The following is a 25095-nucleotide window of genomic DNA, read 5'->3' on the forward strand; positions in this document are numbered from 1 at the left end:
ACGGCGACATTCTCGTGCCCTCATTAAGATAGAAAGTGGGTTACGCGGGAATTAAAATTTTAAAGAAAAAAAAAAGTGAGGATTTTAACACATCAGTTCTTTTTAAAAAAAAAAAAGAAAGAAAGAAAAAGAAAAGAAAAGGGCCGGGGAGGCTCACATTCAAAAAGTTCCAACATGGAAAAATGAAGAAGTGAAAGTTGTCACCCCTGTTTCCTCCACAACCGAGCCCCAGTCGCTAGCAGATGTGTGTGCTTCCGGACTGCCTCCTCTAGCATCTATGAAAACTCATACAAGTGTTTGTACATGCCTCCTCCTTAGTTTAATTGTATGGGGCTTTTCATCTTTTTTTTTTTTTTATCATTTTTATCACTTTTTGTTGTTGTTTCTTTTTCTTTTTACCTTTCTTTTCTTTTCTTCTTCTTTTTTTAAGTAATCTCTACACCCAGCGTAGTTGGGACTAGAACTCACCACGTGGAGATCAAAGGTTGCTTGCTCTACCCACTGAGCCAGCCAGGCACCCCTGTTTAAAGAGGATTCGTATTATAAATCTGCACTAATCCAGAAGCTACTAGCCACATGTGATTATTTAAATTCCATTTCAAATTAATTAGAATTCAGTGAAATTGAAAACTCCGTTCTTCAGTCTCGGCACATTTCATGGGCCCAATCCCTGCAGGATACCATGTGGGACTGTGTGGATGTAGAAGAGTTCCGTGATGGCCACTGTGTGGGGACGGTGAGATACTGAGCGTTTCCGTCATTGCAGAGTTCTATTCATCCCCACTGTGTAAACATAGTTCCAGCACTTGCTTTTCACTCAGTCCTTTGGTCATTTCTCTCGGCCATACGTACAAATTTAACTCCTTTTTAAAAACAGTTGCGTAGTAAGATTTCCATAATTTCTTTTATCTTTCCCTTATGCCGGGCATTTAGATAGAGTCTCTCTGGGTTTTCACGTGGCAAGATTTTTAAGGCTGCAGATTATACTGAGATGGAGGGTACCAATGGCAGAGAACTAGATGCATTCCATTTTTTTTTTTCCTCACAAGGTTACGATCTCTGTTTTTGAGTGCTGACCCGATGGCTAACATCTGAGCTGAGGTCATTGATCTCTCCTGGAGCAGAAATAGAATAGGAAGTTTCCATACAATGTTGACTTATATTCAGACAGCATGGGAGACAAGAGTATTGGTTTACTGAGCATTTATGCGTCACCTGAGTTCTTTTTATTTCCAGGTGGCACCAAAGGGGTGGCGGCGGGGAAAATGAATACTTTTAAGACAGAAAGTCTGAGAGGACTGCAAGTTCTCAGTTAATACTCTTTTATCTTGACCATATCCTATCCCCTCTTCCCTACCGTATCCCTCCCAAACTTGTTCTGCCCATGGGGTAAACTCAAGCATGTGTGCATCCACTATTATTCCTTTGGATCTAACTATTTAAAAGAGGGATTGGGGGCGCCTGGGTGGCTCAGTGGATTAAGCCGCTGCCTTCGGCTCAGGTCATGATCTCAGGGTCCTGGGATCTAGCCCCACATCTGGCTCTCTGCTCTGCAGGGAGCCTGCTTCCTCCTCTCTCTCTGCCTGCCTCTCTGCCTACTTGTGATCTCTCTCTCTCTCTGTCAAATAAATAAAATCTTAAAAAAAAATAAAAGAGGGATTGAACTCAAATCAAATGAAATACTATCTCAGTTTTGGCTCTGCTCAAAGATAAATCCAGTTTTTTCATGTATTTACTTGGTTCATATGGTTTTAGAAAGTATCTAGGTTTGGTCCTAATTGGAACTGATTTCCTAGAGATTTTTTCAAAATAACTGGTTCAGTTTATACTTAATTTTTTAAAAAGCATATGTGAGGGATGCCTGGGTGGCTTAGTTGGTTAAGCATCTGCCTTCAGCTCAGGTCATGATCCCAGGGTTCTGGGATCAAGCCCCATGTTGGGTTCCCAGCTCAGTGGGGAGCCTACTTCTCCCTCTTCTCCCTGCTCATGCTCTTTCTCTTGGTATTTCTCTCTCTCAAATTAAAAAATAAATCTTAAGAAAATATATTTGAATTTGGTTCAGCACACTATTGATTGCAGGGGGAAGGAGTGGGAGGGTCTGAATTTAGTTCCGAGTTTTGTTCAGTTCCCTGAATCTAAGCACACCTCTTTTTTTTTTTTAAGTAAAGTGTAACATTTGTTTCTTTGTAGGATGGAGATCCATCACTTCCCCCTGAAAAGAGGAAACAGGTAAGCCTTATTCCTGAAGTTTGGTAACTCTTAGATTGTTCATACTGATGCCTTACAATGCCTGGAGTGTCAGGGGTGTCAGGGAATCCAGAATGTGTAGAGAACTTCTCTTAACTTCCCAGAATCCTTTTGTGTTACAGAGTGGGGAACAGGTAGTAGAGAAATGCTCACTGAGAAGAGGATTTGGCGGTTGTGGAGGTGATGGTGTGGAAGGAAACCCAGTGAGGTCTAATAAGGGGGAAGAAGGCATACCACTTGACAGCATTCCCTTTCTTGTTGGGAATCCTGTCCGGAGCCATGAGTTGGGAGCTCAGGGCTGTCAATCTTTAGCGTACTGTTCATGGATGGCTTCTGTTCTCCCATTCAGCCTCTACCATTTCAGACTTTTAAAACCATCCTACCAGCAAAACTCGCATGTTCTTTTCTACTAAATGATAGCCCACATCATTTATAGGTGAATCCATTTTTCCCCCACAGATTTCAGATACTTAATTTGTGTCGTTGAGCAATTCTTATATATTTGTAGATCTGTTATATATTTGTAGATTTGTAGATTTGTAGATTTGTAGATCTGTTTGTAGATATTGTAGATCTTATATATTTGTAGATCTGTTTCTTATATATTTGTAGATATGGTTCTGTTCCATGGACCTTCCTGTGTAGTCCTGGTGTTGTACCACATTATTCTATTGGTTTGGGCTTTGTAATACTTGTGACATCTCTTTGGGCTAGTCTATTTCCCTTTGCCCTTGCTATTCACGTATTTCCTCTTTGTTACTGTTTCCAGATAAAATATACAAACATTTTATCAAGCCTTCCTCTCATTCCACCAAAACAAATGAACCAACCTATTGGTATTTTGATTGAGGCTTTGTTAAATTTGTAGATTAATTTGGGGACAGTTAAGATTTCTATAACATTATGTCCGGGAATATCATAAATCATATTTCTTTTAATCCAGTTGCATACATACATACATACATACATACATATATACGTTGTTGTTTTCCAAAGGTATCTCTGTCAGACCTTCCCTCAACTATGTAATTGTTCTCTACTGACATGCCCTGAAATACAGATTTTTTTGGGGTTGAAGCAAGCCCAGATGATGGTGATATTAATGCTGTGTGTTCCACGTTATGGAGAAGCCTCTGCCTCAGAGCAGGGCTTCTAAACTAGGAAATAAAGATACAGGAATTGCTTTGTTTCTTCATAGCTGTAATGGCTAACTCAGCATCCTGTTTTTGTTCATTGATGGTATACTTGACATCACATGTAAACTTGTTGGGTCCATTTCCTTGAGATTTTTGATGCTGAGTAAATAGTATCTCTCTCTCTCTCTCTCACACACACACACACACACACACACACACACACAGGACTTTCACCCTTAAACAGCAACGCAACTCCTTCTTTCGGTTACCCATTTGGTTATTTAGTTCTACTCATTCCTATATGCTGTTCTTATTTTATTTGATTGTTTTGTACCACTCCAGGTTTGATCTGAATTCAGATTTTGCTATAGAGCTGATTTTTTTCTAAACAAAATTACAAGGGTGTAATTTTATCATGAATGTCTAAAAATTGTCCTTAATCTGGAATTACTTGATGTTTTTGTGGGTTTTGGTGGCTAGGTACAGTCATCTTTGTTGAAATTTTCATGTTTGTTAGTATTCGTGAAGGGGTTTTACAGTTTAAGTGAATTCACGTCCCATGACTTTATAATAAAAAATTTACATTGACCAAAGAGAATCTGAAGAATTCCAGCGAGTCTGTCAAGCTGCATTCATATAGCTCTGAAAAAGCAAGTACCATGTCCTAGATTTGAATACAGCATTCAATTTCTGTCCCTTTGGGATTTGTACAGTGGTGTGACTTTGGCTCTATATCCTTCTGCCTGGTTTGGAACCTCTGACTTGCTGCATGAGATAGGATGGGTTGGGGTGCAGGCAACCAAAATTCTGAAGTGTTTAAACAGTAAAGAAATCAATGACTTTGCAAAACCAGAAGTTCAAAGGTAGAGCATCCTACTTCTCTATTATGTGTACTCCTTCTCTCCACTGTGCCACACTTAGCAAATAAAACACAGGACTCCTGAGGGGTGCCTGGGTAGGGGCAGAGTCAGTTAGGCATCTAACCCAAGAGTCGACTCAGGTCATGATCTCAGGCCAGGAGATGGAGGCCAGTGTTTTGGCTCCATGCAGAATCCCTGCCCTTATGAGCATGCACATGCTCTCTGGCTCTCTCAAATAAATAAATAAATCTTTTAAAAAAAATACAGGACAGTTGGGAAATTCGGGTTTCAGATAGACAAAACTTTGTAGGATAAAAGTATGGCCCTTTGGCTACCTGGGTGGCTCAGTCAGTTAAACATCTGCCTTTTGATCTCAGCTCAGGTCATGATCTCAGGGTCCTGAGTTCAAGCGCCATGCTGGGCTCTACGCAGGACATGGAGTCTACTTAAGAAAAAAAAGAAAAGCAAAAGACAAAGTATGACCTATGCAATATTTGGGACAAATTTATGCCAACACATTATTCGTTATTTATCTATAATTCAAGTTGAACAGGGCATCCCGTATTTTATCTGACCACTCTACCACTGTGCCAGTTTCAACACCAGCTTTCTCTTGAAGAGATAGAGAACTCTTGAATTTTCTCTTTCTTCTTCTTTACATAGAATAAAGAACTTCACTTTCTTCTAAGGCCAGTTCCCCTAAGCAGGAGAGGCAAAACCCCCAGCCATGGAATAGAAGGCTTTTCTCCAGTCTAATTGGGTTAGTGTAGGACATGCTCCCATTCCTGGTCTACTGACATTCACCAGGAGAGTGCCATGTGTTGATTGGCTTCGATTAATCACCGAGGATAGAAGGGCTGCTAGGAAACCAGCAGTGACACTGTAAATAACTGTGTGGCCTTGGGAAGTTTCCTTTGGGTGTTTGAGTCTTAGAAGTCTCATCCATAAAATGGGAATAAATATGGTACCTACCACATAGTGGTACCAGCAGAGTCCTCCCGATGGTGCCTGGCAAAAGGTGAGCCCCAATAAACATTTTTCGTCCTCTCTTTCTCCACATTATCCCCCTTAAATTTTTTTTAATCAGTTATATATGAATGTGTTGAATCTGCCTACTATGGCTCTTGTCAGGACCCTTTCGTTTCCATTTGGAAGGTTAAAGTAGTTGGGGTCCGAGCGGGGTTTCCTGGCTCATAGGACCTCAGAGGGTTATTTGAACAGAGAGCAGGGAGGCAGAAATGCAGCCAGGGCTTTGGCTACCCCAGCTCCCTCTTCTGTACTCAGCAGCCATCGTTTCTTTCTGTGAACCTGTTTTCTCTGTAGAATGGGAAATGTGACTCCACATCTTTGATCTCTAGAAAAAAGGTGCTCCTCAGTCCCAAGTGAGAGCTCCTGTAGTCCAGGCTCAAGCCAGGGGCCCATCTCAGGGTTGGCCAGGCACAGCCAAGCATTCTATAGACACAAGAAGGCTTCTACTGTTGTTATGTTAAAGGGTGCTGGGTAGGCAGACATTAACTGTCTGCTCCACAGGCCTTCTTCACAAGACCTTGGAATGACCAAGAGTAATGATGGCAGCCAACCTTTTGGAGTGCCCACTCTAGACATGTACAGACCCTGTGCTCAGCATTGTACTGTGGATGAGCTCATTTAGTTCTCACCCAGCCATGTGAGGTGGGTGCTCTCATTAGTGTCGCCATCTGACAGATGAGGAAATTGAAGCATATGGTGGTCAAGGAAATTACCGCAGGGAAATGACGTAATTCATTGGTGTTGGAGCCAGAGTATGAACCCCTGCCGTCCATTCAGAGCTCATGCTCTTAGCCACATTGACTCAGTACCTATTTATGGAGCATCTCATGGGTGTCCTGTGCTAATTTAGACAGTGGGGACACAGGTCTGAGAAAAGATCCAAATCCCCGAGCTTCTGGAACTTGCATTGTAGTTAGGGCGACTACACCTTTGTTTCCCCAGGAATATCTCCATTTTGTCCTGGCATAATTTGTATTAGGGCTCCTTTTCACTCCCCAGAGCCTCTTGGTTTAGATGATAAATAATATAATCACTTTAATTCTAGTAGAGATGCTATGAACAAACAATAAACAAAATAATTAAAATAAATCAGATGTAATGGCCATTGATGCTATGGAGAGAGCCAAAAGCCCAAAGCAAGGGAGAGAATTCTGGCTTAGTGATGGAAGAGATGTCTTGATAATAAGTGGGGAAAAATAGTTCCAGGATTTGGAAATATAAAGAATTTTATTCATTCAACATACATTTTAAAAATTTTATTTACTTTTAGTTAATTTATAGAAACATGTGACTGGTTTTTGGGCAGTGAATGTTAAGATGCCTTTTTCCTTAGCTCGGTGTGGGGACGAAAATGCACCAATGAGTATTTCAGTCCTGGTTGCAACGAGAGTTTGCATTTAGCCAGAAGCAGACAGCTTTGACACACATATGACAGGACTGGAAGGGAGAGGCAAAATGATTTTCTTCACTTTTCCGTTTAGCAGGAACAAGGTAGAAGCATGCACTCTGACCGAGTGTCTCCTATATTAATTTACATGTTTATCACGAAGGCAAGATGGTGGGTAAAATATTTACCCCTCCAGCTGAAAAGCAGGTGCACTGATTTAAGCAGAAAGCACTGGAACAAGAGCCAGCTGTCATGTTAACAAATGGGACATGGAGGTCCAAAGATCCACATGTTAGAAAGGGAAAAGGTACCACACAGAGCCATCTCATTGCCCATCAGCCTCATTTCTTGATTGGGAAGGAGGAATTTCTGTGGTCTCTACTTCAGTCTTCCCTGTTCATGTATCAACTCAGAGGGAGAGATTGCTATGATCATTGTTATGGGCAGGATGTCTGTATCCCCCCAACATTCATATATTGAAACTATGCTCCCCCAGTGTGAAGGTATTAGAAGGTGGGGCCTCTGAAAGGTAGTTAGGATGAGAAGAGGTCATTGAAGCGGAGCTGTCATGAGCGGGATTAATGCTCTTCCAGAAGTCATGAGAAAGCTCACTTTCTCTGCTCTCCGCCCCGGAGGATGCCCCAAGGAGTCACAACAGAGCATGGTCCTCGCTAGAGCCTGACTATATTGGCTCCCTGGTCTCAGACTGTCAGCCTGGAGAACTCTGAATAATAGTCTTCTGGGGTTTATAAGCCCCCAGATAATGGTATTTTGTCATAGCACCTTGAGCTGAACACAAATGTAGTTGAGGGTTCTTTTCAAATGTAGGTAGAAGCAATACCACATCTTCAGCCTCAGTAGTGCTTTGTGCTTTTCTGAGACCATATATGCATGCATGTATGTATGTGACCTCCCAGGTGTCTCCCAAAGTCACACTGGCAGGTTAGGTCTTGTACAAAGTCGCAAGGCAGCATTGAGGCTCACAGCAGGTCGGAAGAGCCCAGGTTTGGCATCTGATCGTACCGATGTGAATTTCACCCTTCTGCCTGCTGGTGGGTGATCTTTGGCAAGCTGCCTACTCTTTCTTAGGTTCACATTCCTCCTATGTGAACATAACCATGAGATACATTCATAAAGCTCCTCTGAGGAACTGGTATGATAGTGTTCATCACGCTCATTGGCTGGGACTTGCTGAGTGCTCAATGAATGTTGGCTGGTTTCTTTTTTTCCCCTCACTTGCCCAAGGTCACACAGCCAGTTCATAGAGCAGAACTAAAATCCAGATCTGCTAACTTGGAGTTCCTTGTTCTCATTCAGGTTTTTTTGTTCTATATTCGACTCTTAGACTGAGTGGGGAGGAAGCATAGTCAACATTTAACTTAACCCATTTTGGAAGTCCAGAGATGAAGTACTTTGATGTGCTTCGAAGTTGTGGAGAGCCAGAAACAGCTAGGAATCTTTACCTGGTAAAGCCAGTGTTCTTTCTCATGGCAACTAAGGGTCTGGTCATAAATATCTTCTTGCCTCTTTTGTCTTCTCCTCAGAGGACAGACCAGAACTTTCATGATTATCGTTCTAGAAATATAGCTGTCGAGGCTTTCTTTTAGAACTTAGAATCTCTTTGAAAACAACTCAATTTCCAATGGCAAATCATGCGTTAAGGAAACTGTGAAGAAATCGTGACAACAGCAATGCACTAATAACTTCTCCTGGGATATTGAAATGAAAACGTCTTCTTGATACTCTAGGCAGAACTATACACAGAGCACTTCTTTGCACTGCAGAGAGAGATCCCCAGAAGATCTCAAATAACACTTTCAATATTTTTCTTTTGTTAAACAAGCAGTTCCTCCAAAGGAGACAAAGGGAATTTGAATTATCTTGGGTTAATCTTCTTAGAAGATGGGATTCTTGGGGTCACAGCAGCGCATTCTCCCCATTCCAACTTCTCCTCGAATAAACAATCAAACGCATCTTTGTCTTCTCCCGTTTTGATCTCAAGCCGACATATCACGGGATATTCCTCCAGGTTTAAGAGGGAGCCTTTGCTTTCTTCCCTTAAAGAGTGACGGCTTATTTGGATGGTGTCATGCGCCAGAGTGAGAGCCTGGAGAAAATAGAGCCTGCGTTGGCCCTTTGTGGAATGGGAGGGAGCCTTTTACTTTTCAGTACGAAAGTCTTTTTGGCTAATCTTATTTTCGTCCCCCGGGGACTGCAAATCAGAGCGGCTCTATGTATCTTGAATTTGATGCTCGCAACCTAAAACTTCCTTCAAAGATCTCAAGTGCTTTGAGATGTTTCTTTTCACGACTCTTTGAACAGTGCGACTTTCCTGTTCCACCAGGGAAACTGGGAAGAAATCCGGGCCCGGCTTGCGGAGCTCTCCCGAGTGAAGTGACTGTAATTTCATTCTGAGTACTAGAGGGAGGGTCTTGCTGTCAGCTCTGTGGATCTTTTCAGGGAGTTTGGGAGGAAGGTGAGAGTGCCCCCCCCACCCCAATTTATAGATGGGGATGTTTAGGCTCAAGGAATCTAGAGAAATTGAGAGTAGGCCGATGCAGAATCATAATGGCAAAGATGAAGCAAACATTCGTGTCCACGGCAACCTTCCAAACCTATGGGCGTGTGTTTGCCTATGGGCCTGGAAATGCATTCATTCACAAGCACATGTGTTGAGGTTATGAGGTGGGAGGAGTCTGCCAAGGGTTCCTTGCACAGCCAAAACATATGTATGGCAGGAGCTCTGGGTGGTTGTTTCTGTGTAAATAGGAAAACTGTCACTGTAGCAGAGGTCATCACTTTGGCAGTTGCTATGAATAGGGAGCCCTTGCTCAGCAAAGCAAGTCTCCGTCTATTACTATTAACACAGGACTCACCATAGACCAAAGCAGCAGAGTCAAAATTGCAATTAAATTTGCTATCAATCACACTGCTCAAGTATACTTGATGTTTCATCAGACATTTTTTTAAACATATTCTCGTTTAATCTAGTACTTTGCCCTCTCGAAGGTATGGCTTTAAGGAGTCCACAGCATCAAACTTTTTTTAAAAAAAGACTTTATTTATTTATTTCAGAGAGAGAGAGTGTGCGCACAAGCGGCGAGAAGGGGCAGAGGAAGAGGGAGAAGCAGATTTCCTGCTCCACCCCAGCCCAGGACTCTGGGATCAGGCCTGAGCTAAAGGCAGATGCTTAACCAAATGAGCCACTCAGGTGTCCCAACACAGCATCAAACTTTTTAAGACCTCATGCAGCAGCATGGTTTCTGAGTCTGATCTCTGTCTCTCTTACCCCCTCACCCTCTCTTTTCCTTACTGTTCTTGAGGAAGTGCATAGGTCAAGGTTTTACCTGTCTCTCTGGCTCTTACTTACCTTTTTTCCCTCCCACTTTTGATAAGTACTTTTAGGTCAGCAATTTGATAAGTACTTTTATGTCACCAGGACTTCCTGGTGTACATTATTTTTACATTGTGATGTAGACTAAGTTTTCCATGGCTAGGTTCCTGCAGTGATATGTGTCTAATAAATTACAGAGATTCAGGATGACATGAGGGATTGCCCCTGGAGTATTGCCCCTGCCGCCTGGTCGCTGGTCTGAATTATTTAAGGACTCAGGTGGAAATATGTGGCCCACCCCTTGTTCTGCTCTTGCTGGTGTCTGGGCTAGTGCAAGGATGGATGGTTAATCTTAAAATTTTCATCACTTTCTTTTATTTTGTGGTTTTTTTCACTCTATACTCTTAGGTTCAGTGCATAGGGGCCTGCAAATTTAACTAACAAAAGACAGAAGGGAGAGTATACAATTTTATATGTATGGGAGTTCACAGAAGAAGTGAAACTCAAAGAAGTGGTTGGCTCAGGGGCATATATACCATTTTAATAAAAGAAAGAGCATTTGGGCTTCAAGGGATGATCAGCTATGGGAAAGTGACTAGAAAATGTACAGGAAATTAATGGGAGCTAAGGGTTATTTTAGTAAGTCTTATATAGTGCAGATCTTGGGGTGCCCCGAATGGCTCTCTGATGATGGACTGCTTACTTCTTCCCGGTACGAAAGAGGTTGGGACAGCTTCACAAAGGGAAATTTATGCCCTGCTTTTAGGTAGAAATGGGGAGGAGGGAAGGGAACTCTCTGTATCTGTTGATTCGCAATTGCCCAACTCAAAATATCCTCATGGCAAAGTGGAATATTTTGGAGTGGCATATTCTGATCCCCTTCATATCCATCTTTACTTTTCCTACTTCAGGGAGAAAAATGGTATAAAGTGCATCCTTTCTCCCCATCCGAAGGATTCAGGGTGGTTTTTTATAACTAGTGTCCTGAAATCCCTTCCTTGTGAGCCAGTGTTGATTACTTGATCATTGGAAACAAGGGTCCTTACCTGTGATTGTCATTGCCAAATGTGATTATATTATTGATTTTTTTTAAATCTCGCTGCCATCACTTCTTATAAGTTTAAAAAGTATATTGCATCTAGAATGTAAACTGTTCTGACATATTTTATGGCACTTTTAGGGGAATCAAAACCCAGTGGTTGAGGCAAGAGCTGGAGCCTATGATGCGGTGGGACCGGATGAACGGCTCCCTTGGCCCATGTGGCTCTCTGTCTTAGTGAGAATGTCTGCCCCCCAGAAGGCGAAAGGTTGGGGTGAGATCACACTGCTCTCACACCTTCCAGATCTTTGCCCCCACAATAACCATCAGGATTTGTGGCCTTCATTTATATGCAGAGAGAATTGCCGTGAGAGTCATGGTGCCCACACCACAGGCTGGCCTTGGCAGTGCATCTCTATAGACATCACTGGGTAGCTGGGGGTTGACTTGTTCCTTAATGAAGGTGTGTCTGAATCCTTTTGGCCTCGAATGTCCCAGAGACAATCCCATCCAATCCTGCTCGTCTCTCTTCCCGATCACGATGTTCATGAACTTGCAGCTAGAAAGAGTCACTGCGGTATATGGGTCCTACCATACATGCTACTGCATTCATTCCCCTGTTATCAGAACTAAAATGTCAACCTTTCCTGTGGGCCCTGGCTAGATCTGAATATTTAAAAGATCTTTTAAACCTTTTTACGATTTGCTATTTATGCTAGCTCCTGCCCCAGAGATCTAGAGGAAACGATCTCTCAGTTTGGTTTTCCTTCCCTGCAAAAGCCTTCCCAGGGTTAGGCGGTCTGCCACTTTTTCTTTGACATTTCCTTTACATAGTGTGGCTATTGCCAACTGATGGTCATAGAGTCCTTCTCAATAACACAGAGACAAAACGCCCTGCATAGCTGATAAATTATAAGCAGACCCCACGTGTTAGCTTGATGGATTGTTAGAGTGAGCGTGTGTGAGTCATGGGTGTTATTTTTGGTCAAAAGAATCGTGTGAACTTTTCTCCTCTATTTCGAGTGCTTTGAAATGGACTACTTTTCTTTCTTTTCTTTTCTTTTTTTTTTTTTTTCCTCTTTAAGGTATATGTCAAGGAATTAGGTACCCTATCAGAGCAGTCATTTTCCAGTTCCCGAAGTTATTGTTTTGGAGTTGAGGAGGTGGAAGGACTGAAAAGACTGAATAGAAAAGAAATGTGTGTTGACAAGTCACCCAGCCTGGGAAATGTGAAATTACAGCTGAGCGCTTTGAAGCGGGGTGCCTCCCCCACCGTACCCAAGAGCGGTCTCTGTTTCAAAGCGCAGGTAGATTTACTCAAACCCAGCATGGAGGCTCTGCGCTCCTAATGGACCACCATTCTGTGGCTATTATGGAAATGCCTGGCTTTATTTTGGTAGAATTCTGTTCAGCCAGCTGCAGAGTAAATAATGGTCGGCAGTCACATCACCGGCTCCGCAAATCCTTGTTTCCAGAAGCAGCCTTGTCCTCTGATTCCCGTAGCACTAGAGCCTGTGATGTGAATACCAGGTGCCCGCCCTGTGCTAATAGCTAAATAACCTGGCAGCTCTCCAAGCTCAGGGCTTTTCAAAGTGAGGTCCCAGGACCACGCCGGGAGCCAGGCGGCTCGCTTCTGGTCCATGATAAACACAGAAATTGAGGAAGTGTTCGAAAACTTCTGTGATGATTTGACAGCATGACTTTATGTCTGTTGACTCTACCAAACACTCGGGGGTTTTATCCTGATGCCATTTAAATTCATTTTTTTTTTAAGATTTTGTTTATTTACTGAGAAAGAAAAAACAGAAGAGAGTAAGAGGGAGAAGCAGACTCCTCACTGAGCAGAGAGCCCAATATGGGACTCGATTCCAGGACCCTGAGATCATGACCCGAGCCAAAGGCAGATGCTAAACTGACTGAGCCACCCAGGCAACCAAATTCATTGTTCTAGTGATTGATTTTTATTGTATTTTACAAAAGTTCTGCTCTGTGCCTGGTTGGAGATAGAGGACTAGCCCTTCTCCACTGACGGATCAGGTTGTACTGGTTTAGCTACGACCTGAGGCTGGTGAGGGAACATCAGGGTCTTCCCGCTACCTGAGGAGCTCAAGCCACTGTTGATTCAAAGAGGAAAGACTGGGGCACCTGGGCGGTTCAGTCAGTTAAGTGTCTGCCTGTGGCTCAGGTCATGATCCCAGGGTCCTGGGATCAAGCTTGCCGTTGGCCCTTACGCTCAGCAGGGAGCCTGCTTCTCCTCTCCCCCCCCTCCCGCCCCGATCCTGCTCTCTCTCTGTCGCTCACTCTTTCTCTCAAATAAATAAATGCAATCTTTTAAAGAAAAGAAAAGGTTAAGGACATTGCAGATATGGGGGGGGCGTGTCTTTTATTAAGTTTTCACAGGTACTCTTTTTAAAATTTAATTATAATTCCATTATCGTTTACATGCAATGTTATACTAGTTTCCAGTGGATAATAGAGATTCCACAACTCTATACATTACTCAGTGCTTGTCCTGATAAGTGTCCTCTTGATCCCCTTCGCTGTCACTCTTACAAGCATTTGTTCCTGAACGTCCCTTCTGGTTAAGAAGAGGCAGGCGCGGTGAAGGTGAATTTTGCTGTGTCTCCTGCAGAGGGGGTGCTGAGACGCTGCTTCTCCGCCCCTCCGTGGGGCCAGTCCCTCTGGTCTGTGAGGGAGGGATTATGCTAGCTGAGCTCATGTCTGGGAAATGTTCTGGGGTTCCGTGGAAGGAAAACAGAGGCAGCCCACTTGTGCTACCATGTGCTAAGGAAGGAGAGTGGCAGATAGAGGGGACAAACCAGGAAAGGGAAGTCAAGAGCTAAATCATCACTGTACTCTGGTCCCTGGGGTTGGCCTGTCCTTGTACTGTGGTCCCTGTCCTTCTGGTCTTGCGGCCTTAAACTGTTCTCCAACTAGAAATTGGGAATCAGAATCCTGTGATGTGTTAGGAGTGAGGGAAGCAGGGTGCCTTTTCCCTTATCAGGAACTTTCCCCACTCCCATCCACAAGGCTCATGCCAGCTCTCTCTGCTTTTTTAAATCTTGGTTTAAATATGGTCCTTTCCTTGGGCACACTTTGTTCCCTTTGCACACTTTGTTTTTCTCATCATTCAAGCACTAGGTCATTCTTTATTTTATGGCAACATAATGTAACTAATGGAATATCTATTCAAATGGGAGTGTACAAGGGCAAGGTATTCTGTCTGTCCTGCTCAGTGCTGTATATCCAGAATCTAAAACACATGGTAGGTGCTCAATAAGTATTTGTTGTATAAGCAAATGGATGAATAAGGAACAGTAAAGGGGCAGGATCACAAAGGAGCTAATTGGGTCCGAGGAGGCATTCGGCCTTGTCTACCCAACTGTTCGCTGAGTGGTTGAGTTGGGACCACTGGAAGGACACAGTCAGGAGGAGCTAACCAACACTTTAACCAGCATCTACTGTATACCAAGTACTGTGGGAGTTGTCCTGTGTTCGTTATTCAATTTAAGTATCATATGGTCACATGAGATATGTGTGGTCAGCTGCATTTTCAGATGGAGAGGCTCAAGAGGTCGAGGACTTCACCCATGGTCACCCAGCCCTGTAAGTGGCAGAACTGGAATCCAGCTGAATTGATCTGATTTCTAAAAATTTCCAGAAGTAGTCAGTCACAGTGTCTCTTGGTTTTTTGCTTTTTTAAGTGTAAGATGGGAATTAATTTTCTGCATCCTTCACCAAATTTTATCTGATAAGAATGGAAAACTGAGAAAATCAGAATACATCTATTCTAAAATACGAACCTCGCACATACAAGGTTGAAAATTAGATCGCATTGTTGAGGAATACAGGGCTTGGTTAAATCCAGCCAGTGGGGATGAGTCAGGTTTCCACGCAAGACTCTGTGCCCAGCACTGGCTTCAGTGTTGGTACATACTGTTCGTAGTCCATATTCTTCCCTAGGCTGAGACCACAATCTCCAGACTCAACATATTGTCTCTTGTTTAGAAAATATTTATGGAGCATCTACTAGGTGCTTGGGGTAGATTATAGAGAGAACAAAGATCCTTGCCCTTCATGGAACTTCTATTTTTGTAGAGAGAGGAAGGCAAGAAATAAGTAGTAAGCAGTAGGCCATGAAATAAATCACATGATATCTTAAAAGATGGCATGGGCTACAAAGGAAAAAAATAGCGTAGGGGAAGGGGCTTAGAAGATCAGGGTGGAGGCGAGCAGGTTGCTGTGTTAGATTGCGTGTTAGATCGAGTTAGTGTTAGATCGAGTGGTCCAGGTAGGCCCTGTTGAGACTGTGGCTTCTGCACAAAGTCTTGAAGAGGTGAAAGGGAGAGGGAGCCAAGAGGTATTCTGGTGGAAGAGCATTCCCATGAGAGAGTATAGAGCAACTTCACCAGGATGGGAGCATGCCTGGTATGCTTGGGCAACAGCAAGGAAGTAAACTTGGGAGGTGTCCAGCCAGAATAGGGAAGAACCTGAAGGTAGAGACAACCTGATTCCCCAGTAGATGGGACATGGGAGATGAGACAGAGTGCAGAGTCAGGGATGAGCCAAACCAAGGCTTAACTTTTTTATCCTTCCACCTTCATTCCTTTTTTAGGAGCTGACATTGAGTATTCCCAAAAGTATTAGCATTAAAAAAATTATTTTTTTTTAATGTAGGCTCCACGCCCAATGTGGGGCTTGAACTCATGACTCTGAGATCAAGAGTCAAAAGTACCGACTGAGCCAGCCAGGAGCACCCCCAGAAGTGTTAGCATTAAGGTGCTTGGAGATTTGGCCACTACACTTACACTAGTCCCCTAATGACTCTGCATTTGGGTTTCTTCAGCTGTAATATGAAGGGAATCTTCACAATAATCTTAAAAATCCCCCTCCCAACTATTTCTGAATGATTCCCCACAGGCCATATTCTCATTGCTTGCTTGCTTCTGTCCCTCCTTCCTTCCTTCCTTCATTTATTCATCATGGGTTTTTAAAACATTTGCTGGAACACAAGCCCTTCCTGAAGCAAGAGACATGGATGCCAAGGAAAGGGGGAACAGCATCTCTGCCTTTCTGTCGCTTGCAGTCTTCTCGCTGAGGTTAGAGGAGAGGGCAACAAGCAAGGCAAGAACCAGAGCAAGCAGCAGCTAGCATAAAGGGGAACAGCGCGGCCGAAAAGCAGTCACGTGACCGTCATTTCCAAGCTCAGGGCACCTGTGGAAGGGGTGGGGGCATGGTTAAGAGGTGCTCACGTGCTCTGGGGAAGGGGGCAGTGATGGTGGTGGAGCTGGCTCGAGGTGGGGAGGCTGGTGCGTAGAGAGTGGGCCATATGGGCCAGAGGGATCTGGGTCTGAGCAGGAGGCACAGCCTATGGATGAGATGATGTCATGAACCCAGGTCAGGCAGGTGAATGGTCCTGGTACCACAGAACCAGAAGAAGGGAATAAGGAGGTGAGCAACCCATCCCGGGACTGTTGGATTACCTCCAGACCCTGATTTCTGAAGTTGTTGCTCATTCCTTGTCCCTTCTCTGGCAAACTCATCTTGTGATCAAAATTCTGAGCATTGAGGTAGCAAAGAAAAGCTCACTAAACCAGTTCTATCTGAAGGGGAAGAAAACTATCTAAACAAGGAAATTAAACTTTCTCCTGTATTGTTGGCTCAAGTTTATAATTGAACTCTACATCCACTTACAAGATTTTTAGCACAGAGCCCTTAACATTTCTTCACTAAAAAGTCGAATATGACTGACCCCTCCATTCCTTGTCCATGTGCCCTTCTGGAAACAAAGGAGATCCCCGTGCTGAGGTTCATAACCAGCACTGTTGTCCTCACCAGGCAGTTGTCGTGGTGTGATATGCACACTTGCGATCGTGGATGCATTTATCTAATGGGCTTTGCATGGCTCCACTCGGCCGGGGTGCCGGCCTCGGCAAGCCCAACAAAGCCCCACATTGATCCGCTCCCGTGTTTCTGATTGTATTCCATAATATGTTGACATTTCCAGGCTAATCTTGCACAACTACTGCGAGATTCTCAGGACCGAAATAAACATCTGGGAGAAGAAATTAAAGAACTTCAGCAAAGGCTTGCAGAAGTCCAGGGAGACAATAAGGTACTGTGAATATTTAAAGGGAAAAGCTCCGCCATGTAATTGTGCGCTTAGAGGTTTATGGGGAACACATCAGAAAAACGTAATGCCGCATTTGCTGAGAAATTTTTTATAGATTTTTGCATTTGCAGTGAAAAGTCACAGTTTAGCATTTCTTTATGACATCCCTCTTGTGTGTGTGCGCACGTGTATGTGCGTGCTTCTGGATTGCTCCAAAATATTGCCACAACCCACTGTGGAAGTTTCATTATATTCAGCTTGGTGGTGAATAACATTGCAGTTGAGGGCAAAATAAAACCCAAAATGCTATGCTTTCCCCCTTCTCTACAAATAATGGATTTGTGGCTCAGATGATTTGGAATTATTCGCATTCAGTTTTGAATTTTAAGTAGTCATCCTACTAATTATGTTCACATAACCAATTTATTTTATTGCTAAATTTGGCAATTTGTATGGAACATTGCTCAAAATCCACTGCGTGGTATTAATCAAACTCCCCTGTTGGCAACGTTAATTATAAAATATGAACTCATAAACTCCAAACTAAATGTGTGCTCTCACTCTCCCAGCTGAAGCTGTGAACAAAAGTACAATTGAGAAAAGGAAGAAAAAACTATCAAAGTTTTAATTCTGTCCCCCCCCCCCCCGAAAAAATTTCTGTTTTGCCACAAGAGATCCATTTCCAACTCCTCGCCAGAGGCAGCTTTTTTCACAGAGATGGCCATTGGAGTTCAACTCAAAAAAACCCCATGGCCGGGAGGAGGTCCTTTCTTGGGAAATGTCTTTTAAATGTTACCAAATTTTCTTGACAAATGATGGTGATGTTCACTGTTTCTGGGAGTTCTTGGTTCGTGGAAGGCGCCATTTTTTTTTTAAGGTTTTATTTATTTATTTGACAGAGAGAGAGATCACAAGTAGGCAGAGAGGCAGATAGAGAGAGAGAAGGAAGCAGGCTCCCCGCGGAGCAGAGAGCCCGATGCGGGGCTCGATCCCAGGACCCTGAGATCATGACCTGAGCCGAAGGCAGCGGCTTAATCCACTGAGCCACCCAGGCGCCCTGGAAGGCGCCATTTTGAAAGATGCTGGCTCTTTAAAAAATGCACGCGCGAGTCTGCGTTATACTGAGAGGTCTTCCATGATCAAAGATCAGAGAGGATTTTCTGCTGCTGGTTTGAGAGGCTCAGTCTGAGGACCAGCTGGGAGGTCTTCCTGCGTAGCCTCTTCTCCACTTAATCAGTCTTTACATTTTTTTTAAACCCCTTGGATTTACATATATTTGGAAAAAATTAGGCTTGACTATTCCAGGTCATGAAGTAGGGGGTGGGAGAGAATGCCTGAGAAGGGTTTTAATTAACACTGGACAAGCTAATCAGGGCTCTGGTATGGTTTTATGCACCATTACAAGGATTTAAGTTCTGTAACCTAGGTGTTTGGTTCATAATTAAAGGCCAGACCTTCTTAGTTGCTTCCTCAAGGTTTTCTAGAGAATGAAATGAGATGTGTGTAGTAGTTTCCCTTAAACCCATAAAAATACTACAGGAATTTTTGAGACATAATAAATCCATTATTTAGTATTAGAACATTTTGAAATTAGACATTATAAACATTAGAACATTATATAGTATTAGAACATTTTGAAAAGATGTGATTTTTGGATTCATGGTTCTTGATTGACTGATTTTATTTCCTTATCTCTTTTTTCCCCCTTAAATGAGCTATCCACCTCCCCAACTTTCCAAAATATACTTCTGCCTCATCTTTTGGTCACTTTCAATTTTGACCCTTTTAGACATGGGAATCGACATTTGCAACTGGTACTTCAAAGAAAGAAAGGGAGGGCGTGTGTGTATGTGAGTATGTGTGTATGCATGTGTGAGTGTGTGCAGGACTCAGTGTGTGTGTGTGTGTGTGTGTATACACGTGTCACACTAAGCACAGGTCTGGGGCTCCTTGTGTGTTGGCACAGTCTGAACTTCTTGATTTGTTTGCGTTCTGGGTCTTTATTCCAGTAGCTGGACACATTTATCAAACTTTGTTTTCTTGCCCAAGGTTTAGAATTTAGTGACTCATATTCATGGTCTGTGAAGTAAATTGCTGATCAAAAGGTACAGGGAAGATGCTGTAATGTTCAGCAGGCCCCGTATCTCAGTATCCAGCCTCCCCTCCTCAAAAAGAGACCAACTGCAATGAGCCCCCAGAGAATCCATTTATTCTCATTTGCATCTATAGTTATAGGGCTGATTTATTTTCAGATCCCTGTGAGTCATAGCCACCCTCCCCCCCACCCCCACCCCCGGTTGTCAACATTAGGGCCAGATGACTCATTCGATAATGGCACCAGGCATCTTGGGAAACGCAGAGGCCCCTGTTCCTTGGTATGTGGTGAAGAATGGGTTAATCCTTCATTTGTTCTTTTTTTTATTGTTTAATTCGTTATGTCACTTGCTGTTCCAACGTTTCTATCACCTTCCAAATCCAGTTCAACCTCCTTGCCATGGTGGGTAGGCCCTCCAGTATCTGGCCCCTTAACTGATTTCTCCTGCCGTGTCTATTGCCACTAATCACCTCATGCTTCAGTGCAACAGCACTAATTTCAGCCCCTTTGCTGAACTTTATTGTCTTATGCCTCAGGGCCTTTGCACCGGCTACTGGCGCTGTTCGGGACGCTCTTTCCCTTTACTTCCCTCTCCAACTCTGGTTCATCTTTCCAGTCTTAGGCCAAATGTAGCCTTCTTCAACTCTTAGGGGCAGGTCCTGTGCATGCCCAGAGTGCTCCACTCTTTCCCCTCTGCTTAGACACATGTATGGCACACTCGCCCCAAGAGTAAGCTCTTTGCAGGCAGAATTCCTGACTGGGCTTTATTGCTGGGAATTAGCACTCTTAGTTCCTGGTACATGCACATTACTTAGTAAATCTTATTTGAAGGAATGGAATGGAATAAATGAGTGAATGAATAAATGGAGAGAATGAAGGGAAGGAAAAGAAGAGCCAAAGGTTCAAGAAAGAGGAATAGGAGAACAAAAAGGACAAAGAATGTAAGAAAATAAGCAGACTGAGAAAATAAACTGTGGTTGTCACCAGTAACTCCATTCACAGGCCAAGAAGTAGTTTTGAAATTTGGAGAAATGAGCTAGAAAAGCAAACTTTCATCTAAGAAAAAAACAAAACCAAAGCAAACCCCAGGCGTGAGAACTTGGGAAGCCCTTGTGGAGAGGGCAGAGTGTCTGAGGCTGAGCCTTGGTGGACTCAGGGTAAAAGTCCTGCCCATAGGCTGCCTCAAGTCTGTGAAATTCAAGAACACTTAGTATCTGATGTTATTGGACTACCCCTCCCCCAGCCCATACCATTCCAAACAGAAGGGCCGATGGCATCACTTTATGAGCGACTGTTAAAGCAGAAGATTTTTATCTCCAAGTTGCCATTTTAACTGATGACCCTTATCCATATTTTGGGAAGCCCAGATTCTAGATGTTAAGTACATTTAAGAAACAAGGTGATAGGAAATTACTTGCCTTGGATATTTTAAGGTAGACTAATTTTTCCATTTGTTCAGCTAGAGCCTTGTAACCCTACGTGCCATAAAGCATTTTCAAACAGCCTCTTGAAAAATTTGTTGCCACCCTGGCTTACAAGCAGCTTAGCCCTCCCATGGGGTTGGGAGGGTGGGGGAGAGCTGGGATAGGGTGGGGGGTTCCCATGATCAAACGCCACCTGCCATCTCTCTGAATTGTGCCCAAGAATTTCTCAGAGCTCTTGGGTGGACACAAACCCCCAGTACAAACTAGAAGAGAGGCATGAGGAGGGAAACTTACCAGACACCCTCCGTTTCCTTGATAATTATGGTTCTGAAAGGTTAATGAGGAAAGAGGAGGCATGTGGGGAAGGGAGGACTCATATCTCCACAAATCACTCCACAGATCACCTTTTCATGGGTGGTGGATTGCCCTGGGCTCTCAGGGTGTCAGTCTGTGCAGAATAAGGACCAATTATGTGGAAAGACCCAGACAATGCTGGGACCTCAAGTCTGAAAAAGAGCCCAGTAGGAGAAATGCAGCTTTCCTTCCTGCCCTAGAGGACTGCCTGCTCCTTTTCTGGGCATTAAAAGAGTGGATTTAGGGAAAGAGGACCAGGAGAAAGAAGGGGTTCTCTGAGAATTTAAGGATTAGTAAGAGTCACCAACAAACCCAGCAGAGCACATTTGGGTCAGATAGCCAGAGGTGAGCTGGTAGACCAGCTCTCAGAAAGAGGAAGGCTGGCTGGTAGTGCTTCGTTGATTTATAACAAATCATGAGGCCACCAACATGAAAGCACTGAGCTGTGAGTTGGGAAGATTGGCACTCCAGGAAAGACCAGCTCCAGCCTTGCCAATGTTAAGTGGTGTAGAGAAATATAGTCTAAGAAGTCCAACTTTGGAAATTGTTCGACCCAGATTTATAGCTCTGCCAGTAGTTGTTTTATGGCCTTAAGCAAGTCAGTTTTCTCTCCGGGCCTTAGCTTCCTCATCTGGAAAATGGGAGCGATCATATCTCATATTGAATCGTTGACAGGTTTTATCATTTATTCATCCACACATAAATGGGGACTTGCTACGTACTGCTTAATGTTCGAGGAGCTGTGGATACACCAAGGTATAAGAAAGACAACGTACCCCTTCTCACAGAACTTATATTCTAGTTGGGGAGAGATACAGTAAGAAATTAAAAATATACAAGATCATCAGATAGAGGTTAGTGCTGAGAAGAAAAGAAAGTAGGACAAGGAGAATTAATGATTGGGGGTGTGTGTGTGCAGTACTCAGTGTTTGTAAAGGGTGTAGCATAGTGCCTGGAACCCTGGAAGTGTTCCACTAAGGGTAAATGTTGCTGGTATCTTAGCATGACCTGGGGCCAGATTGGCTTAGAATTCTCTTGTGCAAGTGTCTACCAGGAAGCTCAGGTCTTCCTTCCTGTTGATCAAGTATTTCCAGTGAACTGGGTACATGCCTCCCAGTAGAGACAGAAATTGTGGTGAGAAGCCTCGCCTCTGGATCCCCCAAACTCAGCACTCCTTATAACCACCCCAGACTTTGCCAGCACCAAGCATGCTTCCTTTGGTGCAGAGCTCCTGGAAGCTTCCTTGCATTTTGTGTGCCCCTTGTAGAATAGGCACCTAACAGAGCATGCCAGGAACAGGAACTCATGTTCCCAGTGAGACAGCCAGAACTTGGTTTTCTTGTCCACTTGCTTTTGCTTTTCTTCATGTGAGAGCTTATGGGACTTTATTGCAGAAGAACAATAATGCAATGCAAGGTATTCAAAAGCAAGGACGTTTGGGTGGACAGCATCTCCTAGCATTGTCCTGCATCCGAATTTCCTGGGTCCCTGCTGGCCAATTGAAATGTAGCTCTTTGTAATATTGCATAAAAACAGGGTTTTGTCCTTAATAATGAGCTTTATGTTACACCAGCTGATGACCTTTAAGCACCTCTGTTTTATGTGGCATTGGCACCATAAAACGATAGGGCCCTTCTATACCTCTATTGACGTGGGACTTTTGGATAGATTCAGAGAGCAAACCAATTAAGCCAAAGCCACGAGCCAATAAAGACAGACCAAGGAGTATTCAGGTGACTAATTAAAGTATATTTTGTTTTTTTAAATAAAGAAAAGAGTGCTCCACTGTGGCTGTTTGTAATGGTCCGGAATGAGTTATCAGAAAGCTCTTTGTAAACTGTTCCTCTTTATGCTTCAGAGGAACAGAGAGATGTCCCAGTCTGTAGGAAACCCAAATGAAGAGAGCACTCTAATGAAAAGCTCTTACCTTGGGGCATTATAGAAATTAATTACAAAGAATTGAAATGAGTGATAAGGGCCCTGCTCCAGCCCCAGCATATCTTGCTCTAACTGGGATCTTGACTGTGAACTACAGACAATGCTCAGATCACTCAGCAGGCAGTCGGAGCAGATCAGTATTCCCTAAGGTTTTACTGTCAGATGAATGGCACACATTGGGTCTCAGAGACTGTACTGGAGCCTGTCCCACCTCAAGTGAGTGCGTAGCTCGGGTGGCCCGTGAGACTACGCATTGTAACTTACTTCTTATTTTTTAGTTTTTTCAAGTATTGTTTACTCTCTTTTTTTAAAAAAAATTTTAAATCAATGTCATTAACATACAGTGTATTACTAGTTTCAAGTGTAGAGTTTAGTGATTCCTAGAGAACTGGTTCTGAGAGATAGCGGCTCAAGTCTCCTTCTACAGCACATCACATCCAGATCACGGTCCAGATCAAGGACATTGAAGCGCCTTATGGCTGGTCGGTGGGGCCCTATAAAGACTGTGGCTCCGAGGCTGACGTGTACTGAACTGGCTGACGGTAATTCAGGGGTTTCCTAACTGTGTGCTCGTGGGCCAGCTGCTTCACTTCTCTTTGTCACAGTTGTTCTCCTCTTTGGCACAGTGGAGATAACAGTAGTACTTGCCTTATAGTGCACGGCTCAGTGGAAATCATTTCAACAGAGCTGTATTGAGGCTCCAACTATATGCTCTACAGAGGGGGAAATAAACAGGGAGTCCCTGCTTTCATGGGTCTTCCATTCTAGTAGGGATAGATCAATAGTAATCAACTAAACAGATATATTCTATTTCATAGATTCTGAGATGAAGGTCTTCACATTTGAACATCTCTGACATATAATCAATGGTATTATGTTGCTACGATGGACAATTTTTATTCCTTTTAGACATACATAAAGATGGGTCTTAAAGTTCATGGAGTTTTTTTGTTTGTTTTAAGAATTTATTTACTTTAGAGAGAGCTAGAGAGCATGAGCAGGGGGAGGAGCAGAGGGAGAGGGGGAGAGAGAGAATCCCAAGCAGACTCTGCACTAAGCTCAGTCCCATGACCCCGAGATCATCCCACTAAGGTGGGGCTCAGTCCCATGACCCCGAGATCATGACCTGAGCCAAAATTAAGAGTCAGACACTCAACTGACTGAGCCAATCAGGCACCCCTGGAGTTTTATATTTGATGAGATACAGAATGACATGTCAGAGGATAATTAACACTAAGTGAAAACATGACTTAGAGTACTATGGGGTGCAACCAGAGCAGAAGGGGAACACTATTTATATTAGGTGGTCAGGGAAGGCATATCTGCTCACAGGCCCTTTGCTGAGAAACTTGAAGAGGGGGAGGTGGGAGGTGGTCAGGTAACCAAGGGACAAGATTGGGATGATAAAGGCATAGCAGGGAGGCCAGTGTACCTTTTATGAGAATTAAATATGAAAAATTATGTTGCATAAAGCACTTGACACAGAATATACTCCACTGGGGGGATGTTGTGTGGTCGCTGTGGTAGTTGTGGAGAGAGGCGATGGAACATCAATTCCACAACCCTAGATTGCCAGGGTGGACCTCCCAGCCCTGCCATTTGCCAGGTTTGTGGTGTGGGCAGGTTGCTTTACCTCATCAGAGAATGGAGATACAACAGTATGTCACAGGGTACCTTGTTGGACTTCATTGGGTTCAAGTGTGTAAGCAGTGAAGCCAGGGCTTGGGGTGTGGGAAGAGCCAACCTGTGTTCCCTGTAAGCAATAAGAGATTGCAACCTTCAGAGAGGGGACACTGTGACTCAATGAACTCAGCATAGACTAAGGGCAAGAGCCTTGGCTTCAGAGACTGTGTCAGCCTCTCTCCGGGGTGGGAGGGTCTCTCCTGTAGAGGACATGACAGTGTCTGCTTCCTGGAATCATGGGAAGCATCAAATGAGAGCTCTCCTATGTTTAAAAAGTATTTAAGGGCCCCTCCAGTTAGCTAGACACCACTGTGGGTACCAGATGTTCCAGAGCACTTGATAAGGGAGGTTCCGGCTATGGTGGAGCTGTTGGTGGGGATGGCATGAGAGATGAATGAGATCATTTCTGGTAGGTATGATGAAGACAGTAGAGCTGGGTGGTCTGAGTGGGAGCTAC

At 43.7% G+C, this 25095-nt stretch overlaps 1 protein-coding gene across 2 annotated transcripts in view; it reads left to right on the forward strand.

Annotated features, from left to right (window-relative positions):
* The window catches only part of CCDC149 (coiled-coil domain containing 149), a 100432-nt gene that overhangs the window by 33002 nt on the left and 42335 nt on the right, over positions 1-25095 (forward strand). For both annotated transcript variants that reach the window (XM_045989589.1, XM_045989599.1), the window contains exons 3-4: positions 2191-2229; positions 17040-17147. In XM_045989589.1, the coding sequence (XP_045845545.1) occupies positions 2191-2229; positions 17040-17147 (147 nt within the window). The remainder of the gene's footprint in view (positions 1-2190; positions 2230-17039; positions 17148-25095) is intronic.

The sequence above is a fragment of the Meles meles genome, chromosome 2 (assembly GCF_922984935.1).
Source record: "Meles meles chromosome 2, mMelMel3.1 paternal haplotype, whole genome shotgun sequence".
NCBI lineage: Eukaryota > Metazoa > Chordata > Mammalia > Carnivora > Mustelidae > Meles > Meles meles.